Source organism: Myotis daubentonii, chromosome 8 (genome assembly GCF_963259705.1).
Source record: "Myotis daubentonii chromosome 8, mMyoDau2.1, whole genome shotgun sequence".
Lineage (NCBI taxonomy): Eukaryota > Metazoa > Chordata > Mammalia > Chiroptera > Vespertilionidae > Myotis > Myotis daubentonii.
In genome coordinates, this window is record NC_081847.1 from 37620727 (window position 1) to 37637356 (window position 16630).

Sequence of the window (16630 nt, forward strand, 5' to 3'; positions counted from 1 at the left end):
AACAGGAGTCAGTATACATAAAAAAGAAGACAGAGCCCTAGAGCCTTCTAGTATTTAGACATTAGCAGATGAAAAGGAACCAGCAAAAGAGGCTTGGAAGGAGTGACAGTTGAGGTAGGAGGGAATCCATGAGATGGGTGTCCAGAGGCCAATTGAGAAAAGTGTTCCAAGGAGCAGGGAGTAATCACTTCAGTCTTGTGATGCTGGTGGGTCAAGTAAGATGAGGATTGAGTGACAATTGATTTGGTCATATCAAGGTTATGAATATGAATGACCTTGACAAGAGTTGCTTTTTTTTTTTTTTAAAATATATTCTATTGATTTTTTACAGAGAGGAAGGGAGAGAGATAGAGAGCTAGAAACATCAATAAGAGAGAAACATCGATCAGCTGCCTCCTGCACATCTCCTACTGGGCATGTGCCCGCAACCCAGGTACATGCCCTTGACCGGAATCGAACCTGGGACCTTTCAGTCCGCAGGCCGACGCTCTATCCACTGAGCCAAACCGGTTTCGGCGACAAGAGTTGTTTTAATGGAGCTGTGGGGACAATAGCCTGATTGGCATGAGTGCAAGGAAAAAATGGGAGAGGAGAGACTGTAGAGTGGTACACAAGAGGAATTGGCGATTGATGGGAGCATATAGTTCATTTATTATAAAGGTTGACTGGTAGAGTTGGTGATGAGAGAATGTATTTTTGTATTTTTAAATTGAAGTATAATTTACATAGTTGTAAAATTCACTCTTTTCATGGACAGTTCTTTGAGGCTTGCCTAACTCATACTATCATGTATGTACCACCACAATAAAAATGTAGAGCACTTTTAAAAATATACATTTTTATTGATTTTTAGAGACAGGAAAGGAGAGAGAGATAGGGAGATAGAAACATTGATGATCAATTGGCTGCCTCCTGTACAGCCCCCATTGGGGATGGAGCCTGCAACTCAGGCATGTGCCCTGACTGGGAATTGAACCGTGACCTCCTTGTTCATAGATCAATGCTCAACCATTGAGCCATACTGGCCAGGCAGTTTGTGCCCTTTTTACATACTTCCATCATCATTATGTGTGTTTAACACTTTCTTCTGGCACTACAAAATATTCCAGCCTCATCGTCTATATTTCCTGCCCTAGCCTTAGAATCAGCCATTTCTCCAAAGAGTTCTGGTTCTTTATTTTAAAAAATTATTTTTTAATTATAGTTGACATACAGTATTCTATTTTTTTTAAATACATATGTTATTGATTTTTTACAGAAAGGAAGGGAGAGGGATAGAGAGTTAGAAACATCAGTGAGAGAGAAACATGATCAGCTGCCTCTTGCACACCCCCAACTGGGGATGTGCCTGCAACCAAGGTACATGCCCTTGACTGGAATCGAACCTGGGACCCTTCAGTCTGCAGGCCGAAGCTCTATCCACTGAGCCAAACCGGTTAGGGCCTATTAATTTTAGGTGTACAACATAGTGATTAGTCATTAATATACTTTACAAAATGATTGCCACAGTAAGTCTAGTAACCATCTGTCACCATACATAATTATTATGTTATTATTGACTATATTTCCTACGCTGTATATTACATCCCTGGGACTTACTCTATAGCTGGCAGTTTGTATTTCTTAGTCCTTTTCACCTTTTTTGCTCACCTCCCCTATCTGTCTATGGTTCCTTTTACTGGAAAATAGTTTTAGACACTGAGATCTGGGTGCTGGGTGTGCTCTTGCTATTGAAGGATTGTTGCTTCTAGATCCTGAATTATTTATTTATTTATTTATTGATTAAAAGATAGTATCTGTATTGTTTTTCTCTCATTACAATAGTAAAATGTACTTTTAAAAAAATATATTTTATTGATTTAGAGAGGAAGGGAGAGGGAGAGAGAGATAGAAACATCAATGATGAGAGAGAATCATTGATTGGCTGCCTCCTGCACTCCCCCTACTGGGGATTAAGCCCGCAACCCAGGCATGTGCCCTTGGCCGGAATCGAACCTGGGACCCCTCAGTCTGCAGGCTGACGCTCTATCCATTGAGCCACACCAATTAAGGCATACTTGGTTGTTGTTTTTTTAAAAAACAACCGTCAAATGTCACAAAACTCAATAGACCAAAACCTTTAAAGCCCCCTTGGAGCCAACCTCCTTGGCTCCGGTCTTGCACTTCACCATCTGGCCCATCAGCTTATCTTGTCAGATCAACCTGCAGAATCTATCTTGACTTTTATACTGGCTGTCACCTTCACCCTATCTCCCTGGCCCACGTACCCCAGCATGATCTTCTGGACTCTGGCAGTAGCCATCTAACTGGTCTGCATCCTGCTGGACTGTGACTCCTCCTCAGACTTTTTTGCCCTCAGCAGCCACTGGTAGGCCCTGAATTTAAAAACACACACACTTTTATTATATTCATTTTCATGACAGTTCGCAGTTATATGGCATTGAATTAGGAAGAGAGCAAAGATGCTATTCTTTTTAAAATTTTATTTAAAGAATACTGCCGAAACCGGTTTGACTCAGTGGATAGAGCGTCGGCTTGCGGACTGAAAGGTCCCAGGTTTGATTCCGGTCAAGGGCATGTACCTGGGTTGCGGGCACATCCCCAGTAGGAGATGTGCAGGAGGCAGCTGATCGATGTTTCTCTCTCATCGATATTTCTAACTCTATCTCTCTCCCTTCCTCTCTGTAAAAAATCAATAAAATATATATATAAGAAATATTTTTTTTAAAAAAGAATATTTTTTCTTTTATTTAAGGAAAAGGGAGAGAGAAATAGAAACATCAGCGATGAGAGAGAATAATTGATTGGCTGCCTTTTGCACAGCCCCCACTGGGGATCGCAACCTCGGTATTTGCTCTTGACTGCAATCGAACCTAGGACCCTTCAGTCTGCAGGCAGATGCTCTACCCACTGAGCAAACCGCTAGGGCAAAAACATTTTTTTCTTGATGTTTAGAGCGATAGTAAGGGGGAGAGAGAAACATTGATGTGAGAGCACAACATTAGTCAGCTGCCTCCTGCACGTCCCCTAATGGGGATCAAGTGTGCAACCTGGGCATGTGCCCTGACCAACAACCTTTCGGTGCGTGGGAAAATGCCCAACCAACTGAGCCACAATGGCCAGAGCGAAATTTAATTTTTGAAGAACCTTTCATTGAGGTCAGAATGTACAGATCTTAAGTGTGTAACTTGATGAACTTTATTCATGTATACACCTGTGTAACCACCACCCAAATCAAGATATAGACACTTTGGGTACATCAGAAGACCTTTTTTCCCCAGTTACACAGCCCCCTCAGTCCCCAAGGGAACCACTATTTGTGGCCATGAATTTAAAGTGAGACCTATCAGCATGTTGAATGTATTTTCCAGCCATAATCAGTTGTCTAGGTGTAGTAGTGGAGAATATCTTCAGTCTGATTTACCTAGTGTTGGGGTTTACCCAGGCAGGTATGATGAGGGAGAGAGGGGTCAGGGAATTGTGTGTCTATGCAAGGAAGTGAGTGAGATTAAAGATAAGATTTCCAGGATGAGCCCTCGCTGGTGTGGTTCAGTGGTTAGAGTGTTGGCCCTCGTACCTAAGGATCTCAGGTTTGATTTCCAGTCAAGAGCATGTACATAGGTTGCAGGTTTGGTCCCCAGCCCTGGTAGGAGCACATGCTAGAGGCAACAAATAGATGTGTTTCTCTCACATCGAAGTTTCTCTCTTTCTTTGCTTCTCCTTCCCTCGCTTCCACTCTTTCTAAAAAGCAATGGAAAAAATATCCTCAGGTGAGGATTAAGGGGGGAAAAAGATTTCCAGGATGAGAGTGAGCGTCAGAGCAACCAGAAGGAACAACTTGAGCAAAAGTACTCAGGACTCAAAAACATGATGTATTCTTAGACTTTGGAGAGGGACCAGATCAGGAGGGGTGGGAGATTGGGCTAAAAAGGGAGATTTTAAGCAGGAGAGAGACAGGGTCAGGTTTCTTTTAGAACCAGAAAAGTGGTGTTGATTCAGTCACCAAGTATTTATTGCATGTCTCTGTATCAGACTCTTTGCCAGTACTAATAGAGGGGTATAGAGGTTGCCTGATGGACTGTCAGTTGTTGGTTAGAAATGATTGTGGTAAAGAGGAGAAATGAATTCAAGACATTTCCTGAGTTAGAAGTGTCAGATGTTGATTAATGGAAGTGGTGAAGGGATAAGGAAAGAGTTAAGACATCCAGAACAGCACAGTTTTTCTGCAGCTTAATAGTTAGCCCTTTGTCATTAAATACAACTTTCATCCCCATCCCCTCTCCAACAAAGGCTAAGGATGACTTAGAATGTTATTTTTGTGCATAGAAGTCTTTTTGCTTTTGGTGTGTGCTCTGAATCAGGAATGGAGGCACACTCTAATTTCTGCCATATGTTTGCAGAAAAGCTATTTATATAGGGAAAAATCTGGAAGCAGCCTGAGTATCCAACCCATGGGGGAAAATTTAGGCAAATTCTGGGCTGGCCATCAAGTACACTATTAGGTGGTTAAGATAAAATACACCTGTGTGGATGTGCGTCACTTATAAGGCTATTTACCTGTGAAGTCAAATTAAGAGTAGAAGGCTCTTCCCTGGGTTTAGAGCAGTGGTTCTCAACCTTGGCTGCCCATTAGAATCACCTGGGAATCTTTTTAAAATCCTGATCTCTGGGCCCCATCCTCCGGAAATTCTGTTCCTTTGTTATGGGGTGGGGCCACAACATTAGTAACAAAGAAACAGAATTTCCGGAGTATGAGGCCCAGAAATCAGGACTTTAAAAAGATTCCCAGGTGATTCTAATGTGCAGCCAGTGTTGAGAACCACTGGTTTAGAGTCAGGTTTGGATACTGATCTTGGTTACCTCTTCCTAGTTACTCTGTTTGAGCCTCCATTTGCACAAATGTAAAATGGCTATGTGATAATAACTTCTTAAGTCCTCATAGGATTATGGTAAAGATCCAGTGGTCTACGGTATTGGGAAAATTGGATAGATCCATGCAAAAAAAAAAAAAAAAAAAAAAAAGAAACTAGATCACCAATGTATACCACATACAGTGGGGCCTTGACTTACGAGTTTAATTCGTTCTGAGACCGAGCTCGTTAAGGAGCTCATTAACTCAAATTATTCTATCAACTCAATGCAAAAAATCGACCGAGAGACAGCTGTTATCTCAAAAAACTCGTTAGTCGGGACACTCGTAAGTCAAGGCCCCACTGTATAAGAATAAACTCAATGGCCCAACCGGTTTGGCTCAGTGAATAGAGCGTCGGCCTGCAGACTGAAGGGTCCCAGGTTCGATTCCAGTGAAGGGCATGTACCTTGGTTGCGGGCACATCCCCAGTAGGGAATGTGCAGGAGGCAGCTGATTGATGTTTCTCTCTCATCGATGTTTCTAATTCTCTGTTCCTCTCCCTTCCTCTCTGTAAAAAAATCAATAAAATATATTACAAAAAAGAATAAACTCAAAATGGATAAAAGATTTAAAATATAAGTCGTGAAATCATAACAGTATTAGAAGAAACTGTGGGCAGCAAAATCTGAGACATCCCTTGTAGCAATAACGTTTACCAATACATCTCCTAGGGCAAAGGAAACTAAGGAGAAAATAAGCAAATGGGACTACATCAAAAAAGTTTTTGCTTAGCAAAAGAAACCATCAACAAATGAAAAGATAGCCCCCTGCATGGGAGAACATATTTGCCAATGATATATTTGATAAGGGGTTAGCACTGATACAACTTAACAAAAGGAAGACAAACAATCCAATTAAAAAATGGACAAAGGACCTAAATAGACATTTTTCAAGGTAACTAGCTTTTTAAATTTTTACTTATTATCTTTTTTTTTTTTTTCCTAGAGAGAGATACGGAGGGAGGCAGGGAGAGAGAGAGGGAGGGGGGGGGTTGTTGTTCCACTTATCTACTTACTTATATTTTCACTTGTTGATTCTTTTTTTAAAATATATTTTTTATGATCTCAGAGAGGAAGGAAGAGGTAGAGAGAGAGAGAAACATCAATGATGAGAATCATTGATTGGCTGCCTCTTGCACGCCCCCTACTGGGGATCGAGCGCACAACCTGGGCATGTGCCCTTAACTGGAATCGAACCAGGAATTAATTCTTCAGTCTGCAGGCTGACGCTCTGTCCACTGTAGCCAAACTAGCTAGGGCTTTGTTGATTCTTTTCTTTTTATTTTTTTATTTTTTATTTTTTAATTAAATCTTTATTGTTCAGATTATTACATTTGTTTCTCTTTTTCCCCCCATAACTCCCCTCCACCCAGTTCCCACCCCACCTTCCGCCCTCACTCCCCACCCACTGTCCTCATCCATAGGTGTACGATTTTTGTCCAGTCTCTTCCCGCATCCCCCACACCCCTTTTCCCCCAAGAATAGTCAGTCCACTCCCTTTCTCTGCCCCTGATTCTATTTTAATCACCAGTTCATTCTGTTCATCAGATTATTTATTCACTTGATTTTTAGATTCACTTGTTGATAGATGTGTATTTGTTGTTCATAATTTGTATCTTCACCTTTTTCTTTTTCCTCTTCTTAAAGGATACCTTTCAGCATTTCATATAATACTGGTTTGGTGGTGATGAACTCCTTTAGCTTTTTCTTATCTGTGAAGCTCTTTATCTGACCTTCAATTCTGAATGATAGCTTTGCTGGATAAAGTAATCTTGGTTGTAGGTTCTTGGTATTCATCACTTTGAATATTTCTTGCCACTCCCTTCTGGCCTGCAAAGTTTCTGTTGAGAAATCAGCTGACAGTCTCATGGGTACTCCCTTGTAGGTAACTGACTGTCTTTCCCTTGCTGCTTTTAAGATTCTCTCTTTGTCTTTTGCTCTTGGCATTTTAATTATGATGTATGTGTCTTGGTGTGGTCCTCTTTGGGTTCCTTTTGTTTGGGTTTCTCTGCACTTCCTGGACCTGTAAGTCTATTTCTTTCACCAGGTAGGGGAAGTTTTCTGTCATTATTTCTTCAAATAGGTTTTCAATATCTTGCTCTCTCTCATCTTCTGGCACCCCTATAATTCAGATGTTGGTATGCTTGAAGCTGTCCCAGAGGTTCCTTACACTATCTTTGTATTTTTGGATTCTTTTTTCATTTTGCTTTTCCGGTTGGATGTTTTTTGCTTCTTCGTATTTCAAATCGTTGACTTGATTCTTGCGATCCTCTAGTCCAGGGGTCCTCAAACTTTTTAAACATGGGGCCAGTTCACTGTCCCTGAGACCGTTGGAGGGCCGGACTATAGTTTAAAAAAAAAACTATGAACAAATTCCTATGCACACTGCACATATCTTATTTTGAAGTAAAAAAACAAAATGGGAACAAATACAATATTTGTATTTGCATGTGGCTCGCGGGCCATAGTTTGAGGACCCTTGTTCTAGTCTGCTGTTGGAACTCTGCATAATATCCCTTATTTCAGTCAGTGTATGCTTAATTTCTAGTTGGTCCTTTATCATAACCTTGAGGGTCTCACTAGATTTCTTGAGGGTCTCACTACATTTATCGGCGGTTTCTAGAAAAGTCTTGAAAAACCTTAAAAGTGTGGTTTTGAACTCTATATCCAGTCGTTTGCTTTCCTCCATTTCTGTCATTTGTGACCTGTTTCTTTGTCTCTGCATTTTTTATGTTTCCCTGTGTTGGTAGAGTGGCTTTGTGTGCTAGGTGTCCTGTAGGGCCCAGTGGCTCAGCTTCCCCAATTACCTGAGGTGGACACTCTTGGTGCACCCCTTTGTGGGCTTTGTGCACAGCCTTGTTGTAGTTAAGCCTTGATTGTTGTAGGTATCACTGGGAGGAATTGACCTACAGGCCAATTGGCTGTGAGAATCAGCTGTGTCTATGGTGGGAAAACTTCTGTGCTGAAGACATCCTTATGAGGCAAGACTTGCTTCAGGGGGGCTTTGGTGCTCACTGATTCTGCCCCCTGAGTGTGTCCCTTATGGATCTGAGGAGTTGTAATTGGATGGTCCCACTCTGATCACTGGGTACCCTGGCCCTTGGATCTAAGGAGGTGCTAATTTAGCCTCTGCCTGAGGCTACCCAGCAGGAGCTACGAAGAGTTCTGCAGATTCCCCTTCCTTGTTTGGGGTTTGGAGGTGCTCAGATGAGGCCCAGCTGTGAAGCAATGCTAGCTGCCTTGGGGCCTTGGGACTTTTCTTGGAAGTTCTGGGTCTGTCTGGCCCAGCTGCAGTTTGTTAGGTAATTTTCAGATTGCAAAGGGCCTGGTCATTCATATGCAAAAGCCTCTGCCACAACTTGGGTGGGGTGGGGTCTCAGGGAATCAACAGGGTGGAGCAAGCAGCTATAGCTGATCCTCAGCCCTGCCCTAAGGGGCCCCGAGTCTCAGTGTCCCGTAATCCCTGCACACCCCCCTCCCCCCCCCCACCCCCCGAGAGAAGGACACTCTCGAGTTCCCAGTTCTGCCCGCTGCCAGACAGTCCAGCCTCTCCCTGTATGAGTCTGGGTCCCCAGAGACTCACCCATACCTGGAGTTCAGAGCAGTCGGGGCCTTGTGACTCCTTCCCGATTCAAAAAGACAGCCTGTCCTCAGTTGCCAGCCCCTGCCGTGTGCGCCTCTGTACCTCTGCACTTCCACACCTCCTCTGAGTCTCCGTGTGCTTTTCTCTTTCCTTCTAGTTGTAGAATTTTCACTCAGCCAGCCTTCCTGTGGTTCTGGATGATGTCCGTTTTGTCTTTTAGTTGTATTTTTGAAGTGGTTGTGCAAGGCAGCAATTTCCGGTGTTTACCTATGCCGCCATCTTGGTTTTTCTCAATTCCATTATTTTTTAAAAAAAATTATACACATTCTATTCTTGTCTCCTCTTTTGTTAATCTTGTTGCATCTTCTCCAGCTCCCCTATGGTTGTCCAGATATTTAGATTGAATCTGAGAAAACTAATATTTTTGTAGGTAAAAAATAGTAGATTATCAGCAACTTTATGTGGTTGACTGTAATAGTTTTAAAGCTTATTTGGTTCATGTTTCTTGTTTTCCTCAAGGGCAGGGGCCAGAACACCATTCCTTTCAAGACCTGGAATTGATTGACCCAAAGTCACTTAATAAAAGTTCTGTTGACTGATGATTTGAGCTGTTCTCAGGGCAACTAGCAATTGTGTTTCACCAAGTCTTATTGGGTTGATCTTCTTTTTTTTTCCTAGAGAAAAAGCCTCTTAAAAAAAAAAATATTGTTGAAAGTATACATAGGTTCTCCTTCCCCCTCAACCCCCTTAACCTCTACCAGCCTGTTCTCATCCTCCCTGCGCCGCACCCCCCCCCCCCCCTTACTCCCCAGGCCCTCACCACCCCATTGTCTGTGTCCATGGGTTATACAGATATGCATACAAGTTCATTGGTTGATTCTCCCCCCTCCGCCCCCCCTTTCCTACCTTCCCTCTGAGGTTCAACATTACCGGGTTGATCTCTAAGATCAACTGTCTCTGTTCTCTGAAATGCAGTTGGGCTTCTTCATCCTCCATGAGTGACTTGCATCATTGTCACACTTTAGAGAAGTATTGAGAACCACTTTCTCCTTAGGAGACCTTGCTGACCCCTTGGTTACTTTTGATCCTCCTAGAAAGTTTTGTGTAGTCTGCAGAGAGTGTGCTGCCTGTGCACTGTGAAGTTTTTTTGAGCCAGGAAGAAGCTTTAGGCTAGCTAAGAGCCCAGAGGTCCTTCAGACTCTGTGCAGTAGAGTTGCTAGCCTAGGAAATTGGAATTGATTCTATGGATCCAGCCTTGGCTGAGTAGCTCAATTGGTTAGAGCAGGGGCTCTTAACCTGTGGATCGTGACCCCTTTGGGGATTGAACGACCTTTTCACAGGGGTCGCCTAAGACCATAGGAAAACACATATATAATTATATATTGTTTTTGTGATTAATCACTATGCTTTAATTATGTTCAATTTGTAACAATGAAATTGGGGGTCACCACAACATGAGGAACTGTATTAAAGGGTCTCGGCATTAGGAAGGTTGAGAACCACTGGGTTAGAGCATTGTCCCAATACGCCAAGGTTGTGGGTTTGATCCCCAGTAAGGGCACATAGAACAGCGGTTGCCAGCTGGTGGTCCATGGACTGCTGGTGGTCCATGAGGGCTGAAAGGTTGGCGACCGCTGACATAGAAGACACTGACCAGTGCAAGTTCAAAAGAATTTGGGGTTTGTCCTGAGTTGCCAACTTTTTATTTTGCCAAATAAGGATATTTTAAATAAGTGTATAATTATATACTTTTTATAGTTAATACATGCTCATGGTACATTCAAAACATAGAAAAGGTTATACATTGAATAAAATGAGTCTCATACTTCCTCTTCAGTTTCTTAACTATCCGGTTCCCCTCCCAAGAGGCAAACCGGGTTGCTTGATCATCCTTCCAGAGATAGCCCACACAGTTAAAACAGGTAAAAATGTATTGGTAGCTCACCATTCCCCCAAAGAAATAGTAGTGCATTCATAACCATTTTGAATCGATTCCCCCCTCCACTTTTCTTAGAAACCTTTTAAAATCAGTACATAGAGAGCTGCCTAATTTTTTAAAATGGCTGCATAATATTAGTTAGTACCCTCATTTAATTAAAACCAGTTACCATTGTTTTAATTAAAAATATATTTAACTACCAGGAAGTTAGGAAGATGTAATTTTGTATAAAGAAAAGTTCTGTAAATTATATAAATTTAATTCTGTGAATAATAAATTTTATGCATTGGCCCAAAGACCTGTGATAGTAAACCATTAAAGGGCTTTGAATAGGAGTGTTAAGGCAGGTTGTGTTGTTTTAGGGAAGCTCACTAGTCTTTGGTAGGCTAAATGAATAATAGAGCAGGAGAAATATAATTGAGATATCCATGTCCTTCTCCCTATTTTACAGAGAGGAAACCTCTTTCGTCTCCCACAATTGTACTACTCAGTTCATCAGATCTTACAGTTAGCTGTTCTGCTGTCAAGACATCTTGTATTTATATCAACTTTATGTCAGTTGGATTAGAGTAGGGAGACTAGTTTCAGAGCTGTTTAATCCCTTCTGTTAATATTTTTTGAGCAATTAATATATGGTTGTACTATTAGGAATTTTGAAAAGCATATCCTTTTAGTTCTGTGTGAGAAATACTCACATGAAGTGATGGGGGCCTAAATTTGGATAGTGACTGAAATTGAAATGGTAGCTGGAGTTTGAGAGCCTTTGGATTGGAGAATTGACAGGACATGTGACCTTGGGGAAGAATAGGAAGAGTTGCATGCATATGCTGAACATTTATAGAATGCCCAGTACTTGCAGCCTACTGTGATAGATTAACATCCTCAAACTCCTTTAAAGGATACTAGTGTAATATTGAAGAGGACATAGCATACAGACACAAGCAGCAGGCCTATTCATTTAGGTAGCACTTATTTATTAGTACAGCGATGCTAAATACAGGAAAGGAAATGATGCAAATCCAAGTTGCAGGGAGAAAATACTGGTAGAATCTAAATTTTCTCAACCTAGAATTGCAATCTGATTAAGAGAACAATTGCATGCAATATTTTTTATTTTTATTTTTAACCAGTTATTTATTTTTGGAATGAGCAATACATTTATGTGGTTGAAAAATGAAAAAGTATTAAAAGATATACGACAAAAAGTCTCCCTCTCACTTTTGCCCTTTCCATACGTAGTTCCTCCCTTGTATCCATCAGGTTTAAATGCTGGAAACAGAAACCACTCTGGGTACTTTAACCACAAAAGGGTTTAACACAAGAAATTGGGTACTTTTAAATTGTTGGGTTGGAAGAGTAAGGCCCAAGGGGGCTCCCTTAAATTATCAGTCTGAGGGACCCACCACTGAAACTGTGATCTGGAGGTCAGGAAGTTACTACTGTTACTGCCACCCTTCCACCACTGCTGCTTGACCGACTCAGGAAGCTAGTGACTAGACATTAGCCCCTTGCTACTACAGAATAGCACATCAGTATCATCTGGGAGCTTGTTTAAATATCTTAGGCCCAGCTTCACCTACTGAATCAGAATCTGCATTTTATAATTTTTTATAAATATATTTTTATTGATTTCGAAGAGGATGGGAGAGGGCGAGAGAGAATCATCGATTGGCTGCCTCCTGCACCCCTACACCGGGATCAAGCCCACAACCTGGGCATGTGCCCTGACCGACTGGGAATTGAACTGTGACCTCCTGGTTCATAGGTCCACACACAACCACTGAACCATGCTGGCTGGGCCTGATGATATGTATTACAAGGAAGTATGAGAGGCCTTGCACTGGAGCTTTAGATCTGGCCACTATAGGTTGCCTCTAAATCCATGGTCTCCATGACCTTAATTGCCAATTTTTTAATGTTTTATTGATTTTAGAGAGAGAGGAAGGGAGATGGGGGGAGAGAGAGAAACATCAATTGGCTGTCCCCTGTATGCCAATGGAGCCTGCAACCCAGTCATGTGCCCTGACCGGGACTTGAACCGGTGACCTCTTGATGCATTTGGTGTGTGGGATGACACTCAACCAATTGAGCCACACCGGCCAGGCTTGATTGCCAGTTGTAAGGGAGTCAGGGAAATGTAGTTATTGGTTTTCCCAAATCTCAGTCTAGAAGAGGAGTAGAAAAGAGATTGGATGAGTTCATCTACTGAACTGACCATATTTATACAAGTAACTATTATTAGTTTCTTGTGTATCTTCCTAACTATTTTATGTATATTTAAGCGTATATGAATATATTTATTTTTCATTTAAAAAATAGTAATAACTTATCATACACAGTATTCTGTACCTTGCTCTTTTCATTTAATATCTTGTGAGAGCTTTCTGTGTCATGACAGAACCATCTTGTTCTTTTTAACAACTGCATGGTATTCCACTTTATGGATTGCAAAATTCTTAAAATTGAGACTGTCTCACCCTATCTGATTTGGCTTAGTGGATAGAGTGTCAGCCTGTGGACTGAAGAGTCCTGGATTCTGGTCAAGGGCACATGCCCGGGCTGTGGGCTTGATCCCCAGTAGGGGGCGTGCAGGAGGCAGCGGATCAATGACTCTCATTATTGATGTTTCTATCTCTCTCTCTCTCCCTCCCTTCTTGAAATCAATACAAATGTATTTTAAAAAAAATTGAGACTGACTAATACAGTCTGGGTTGCATGATCATTCTAATTTATTGTTACATGTGAAATGTAATCTAGTTATTACATGTTTACTTCCTATTTCTTTTGTGCCCAGGTCTTGTGTATCTGGCATTACAATCCAGTGTGCTGTGTATCCTTCCTCCACTTCACATGAGGGGACTTTGCAAGGTTAATTTAATACTAGTTCATATGTTAGGCATATCAAGGCTGGGATTTGAACTCCATGCCTCTTAGCCTTCATAATTTGTGATTGGACACCATTATGTAGAGCCTCTAAATGATGGTTTTATTTAGTGCTTTGATAACCTATCCCTTGGAAAGAGATTTGGAAGGGTACTGTTTTAGATATTTCGGGTGGGTATTTATAGGCATTTCAATTTTCTTTTCTGACTTAGGTATCCAGCTCACATAGAAGATATTGACTACGAAGAAGGAAAAGTACTTATCCATTTCAAGCGTTGGAACCATCGTTATGATGAGTGGTTCTGCTGGGACAGTCCTTATTTACGCCCTTTAGAGAAAATACAGCTGAGAAAAGAAGGCTTACATGAAGAGGAAGGATCTTCTGTGAGTAACAGATCTGGGAAGTTCTGTAATGAGCTGGATCAAAACGAATGAGCTGGATCAGTAGCAGCTAGGGATAATTTTTTATTTGGGCCTGTAGTTGCAACCCTGAGATCCCCAGGGAATATGGGGCTCTTGAAGAATCCCAGTTGTCATCTGCTTGAATGATGTTATTGATGGGACAGCTCATAGACTAACTTTGTTGAAACTTCACTGATGATAAACGGGGACCTTAAATCTCTTTTACACCACTGTATACCTTTGGTTCATTTATTAAGCTGATCTACTGTTTGAGTATGTATTAAGCAATCATTCCATGTGAAGTACTATGTTAGCTTCATATTAAGGTCTTTTAAAAAAAATACATTTTTTTAGATATTTTAGAGAGAGAGGAAGGGAGAGGGAAAGAGGCATAGAAGCATCTATGAGAAAGAAACACCAATCAGCTGCCTTCTGCACACCCACCCGCTACTGGGGGTTAAGCCCACAACCCAGGTATGTGCCCTGACTGGAATCGAACCAGTGATCTCTCGGTACATGGGACGACGCTCAACCAACTGAGCCATACTGGCTGGGCCATATCAAGGTCTTTTATAAGCCCTTGAAAAACTTGGACTTGAATAAACTCTGTTTTTGTTAAATTTCATCATTATGCTTGGTGCTTTCACTGACTTCAGAATGAAGGATGAGGTATTAGTTTTGAGTTTTTTAAAAAAGATATTTAGGTATCTGTAGAGATCCTGCTGCCTTTGGATCTGACTCAGCCCTGGATTGTTTTCCATTTTAACCTAGACCAGGGAACTTGAACCCTTGCTAAGGCGTCCTCCTCCCCCTCCCCTCCCCCCTCCCCATTTAGAATTGTTCACTGTTGTCCAATTTAATTGCTCAATATTTATTCTATAAAACACATCAGTGCAAACTGTCTACTGGGAAAAGAGTATGAAATATTAAAGGTGAATGGGTATTCCTTTGGCAAATGTCCCTTTCAACATGTGGGTTTAGGTGGCATGAATGTTTCTTCCTTCAAAATGAAGTAGCCTCCTTCCTTCTAGCTTGTATACTGGGTATATTCCCTGATGATCCTGAGCTCTTAGAGTCACTATCAAGGGTAGGATAGGGTTATCATTAGTGCTATGCCTCAGTGCCCACATCTCCTAGGATGGGAAAAGTCTTGTGTCAGCCCTTTGGTTTTGATTCCTAGTGCTGAACAGTGAAATATCTTCCTTCATCCCAGTAGCCATCTCCCTTTCCCACTCTTGTGAATTCCAACCTTTTATGAATTCTGGTACCATATGTGTCCTGTGAAATTGGATTAGTAACAGGATCTTTTTTTTTTTTTAATGTTTTTTAGGAATTTCAAATAAATGAGCAAGTCCTTGCTTGCTGGTCTGATTGTCGCTTTTATCCAGCCAAAGTCACCGCTGTTAACAAGGATGGTAAGGCATTTGAGTTGTAATATTAATGACTTAGAGGGGAGTTTTTTATATTAGGGTTTGATATGTTTTCAGTATGTATTTATTGGTTAGGAATCCTATCTCTTCAAGTTAATCATTGTGTCAGGAGTTAGGAAGAAATTAAAAATGGAGAGAAAGCTGGGTTAAATAGGGGAGTTTGATTCATTGCTTTCAAAATTTTAGTCATTATTTTCTAAAATAGTCACGGTTCATCTGTCACTCTGCTGGGAAGTATATAGATTCTTGTTGTCTAGGAGTTCCTAGTATAACAAAGTAAGTCCCTAATATTCCTTTTGTTTACTTGTGAATAGCCTAAAAGTGAAGTGAATGCCAACAAACATTTCTTTTAAAAAAATTTTTTTGAAAGCTCTTCAATCTTTTATTTTTCTTTTTTAAAAAAATTCTTTGTTGATAGTGTTACAAACATTTCTTAAAAATGTGCTTTGTGGATGTAAAGTAATTAAAGATGGTCTGTAATGTCAGAGTTGCTAGTTGAAATTGGGATGCTCCGACTTAGGGCACTGAGTTGGGATGCCTTTGCCGGAGTTTAGAACATCTGAGGCGTCAGGACAAGGACTATGCCCATAGAGGTTCATTTTGCTAGTACAAAGGCAAGAGGAGGGAGATAGTATGTATTGTCAGCATCCTGACATTCAGTCAACAGACTCTGGGTTCAAGTGATATTTTTTTTTAGCATTTTCTATCAGGATATTTATGATTTGTCCATGATCTCTGTAATGAATATTTAGGGTGGTCAGGCCTCTTAGTACTACTGTTATGGGTGACTGTAAGGCCAAATTGACTTTTCATTCCATGAAGTTATTACTCTGCTAAATGCTGAACCTTGGGCTGATCAAGAAGTTTTTAACATGTGAATAGGGTGAAATGATAAAAAAAAAAGAATATTCATTTCCATGAAGCAGAATTTTTAGTTTCTATATTGCTACATTCACCCCCACCACCACCACCCTGCCAGCTATTAGAACATTGTGGGTTAATAGATGTAGGTTTATTTATGTGTCAGATATACATTATCCTTAAAGCACAGCCCTCAGGCCTCCAAAGCAGGGTTATATCTTCTAAGTTGCACAAGCAATTACTAATCCTCTAGTTTATGATAGATTAAGAATTTTTGGGTAGTTCCTTGTTTCCTTAAATTACATTTATAAGCTTGTCTTCAAAATAAAATCCCATTACTATTTTTCATATGTATCACATTAACCTAAAAACTTACTTATTTTTTCTTGTTGTTAAGCCTCCATTGATCTCTAGAGAGAGTGGAAGGTAGGGAAGGAGAGAAAGAGCTAGAGAGATAGAAACATCGATGTGAGAGAGAAACATAGATTGGTTGCCTCCCACACTGACTGGGCCCTGGGATCGAACCTTCAACCCAGGTACATGACCGGGAATCAAACTCGAGACCCTTTGATGTAACCATTGAACCACACCGGCCAGGGCCTAAAAACTTATTTTAAAAGG

General features: G+C 41.0%; 1 protein-coding gene across 4 annotated transcripts in view; it reads left to right on the forward strand.

Moving 5' to 3' along the window:
• The window catches only part of PHF20 (PHD finger protein 20), a 135539-nt gene that overhangs the window by 39679 nt on the left and 79230 nt on the right, over window positions 1-16630 (forward strand). For all 4 annotated transcript variants that reach the window (XM_059706032.1, XM_059706034.1, XM_059706035.1 and 1 more), the window contains exons 3-4: window positions 13529-13700; window positions 15049-15133. In XM_059706032.1, coding sequence (XP_059562015.1) covers window positions 13529-13700; window positions 15049-15133 — 257 coding nt within the window. The remainder of the gene's footprint in view (window positions 1-13528; window positions 13701-15048; window positions 15134-16630) is intronic.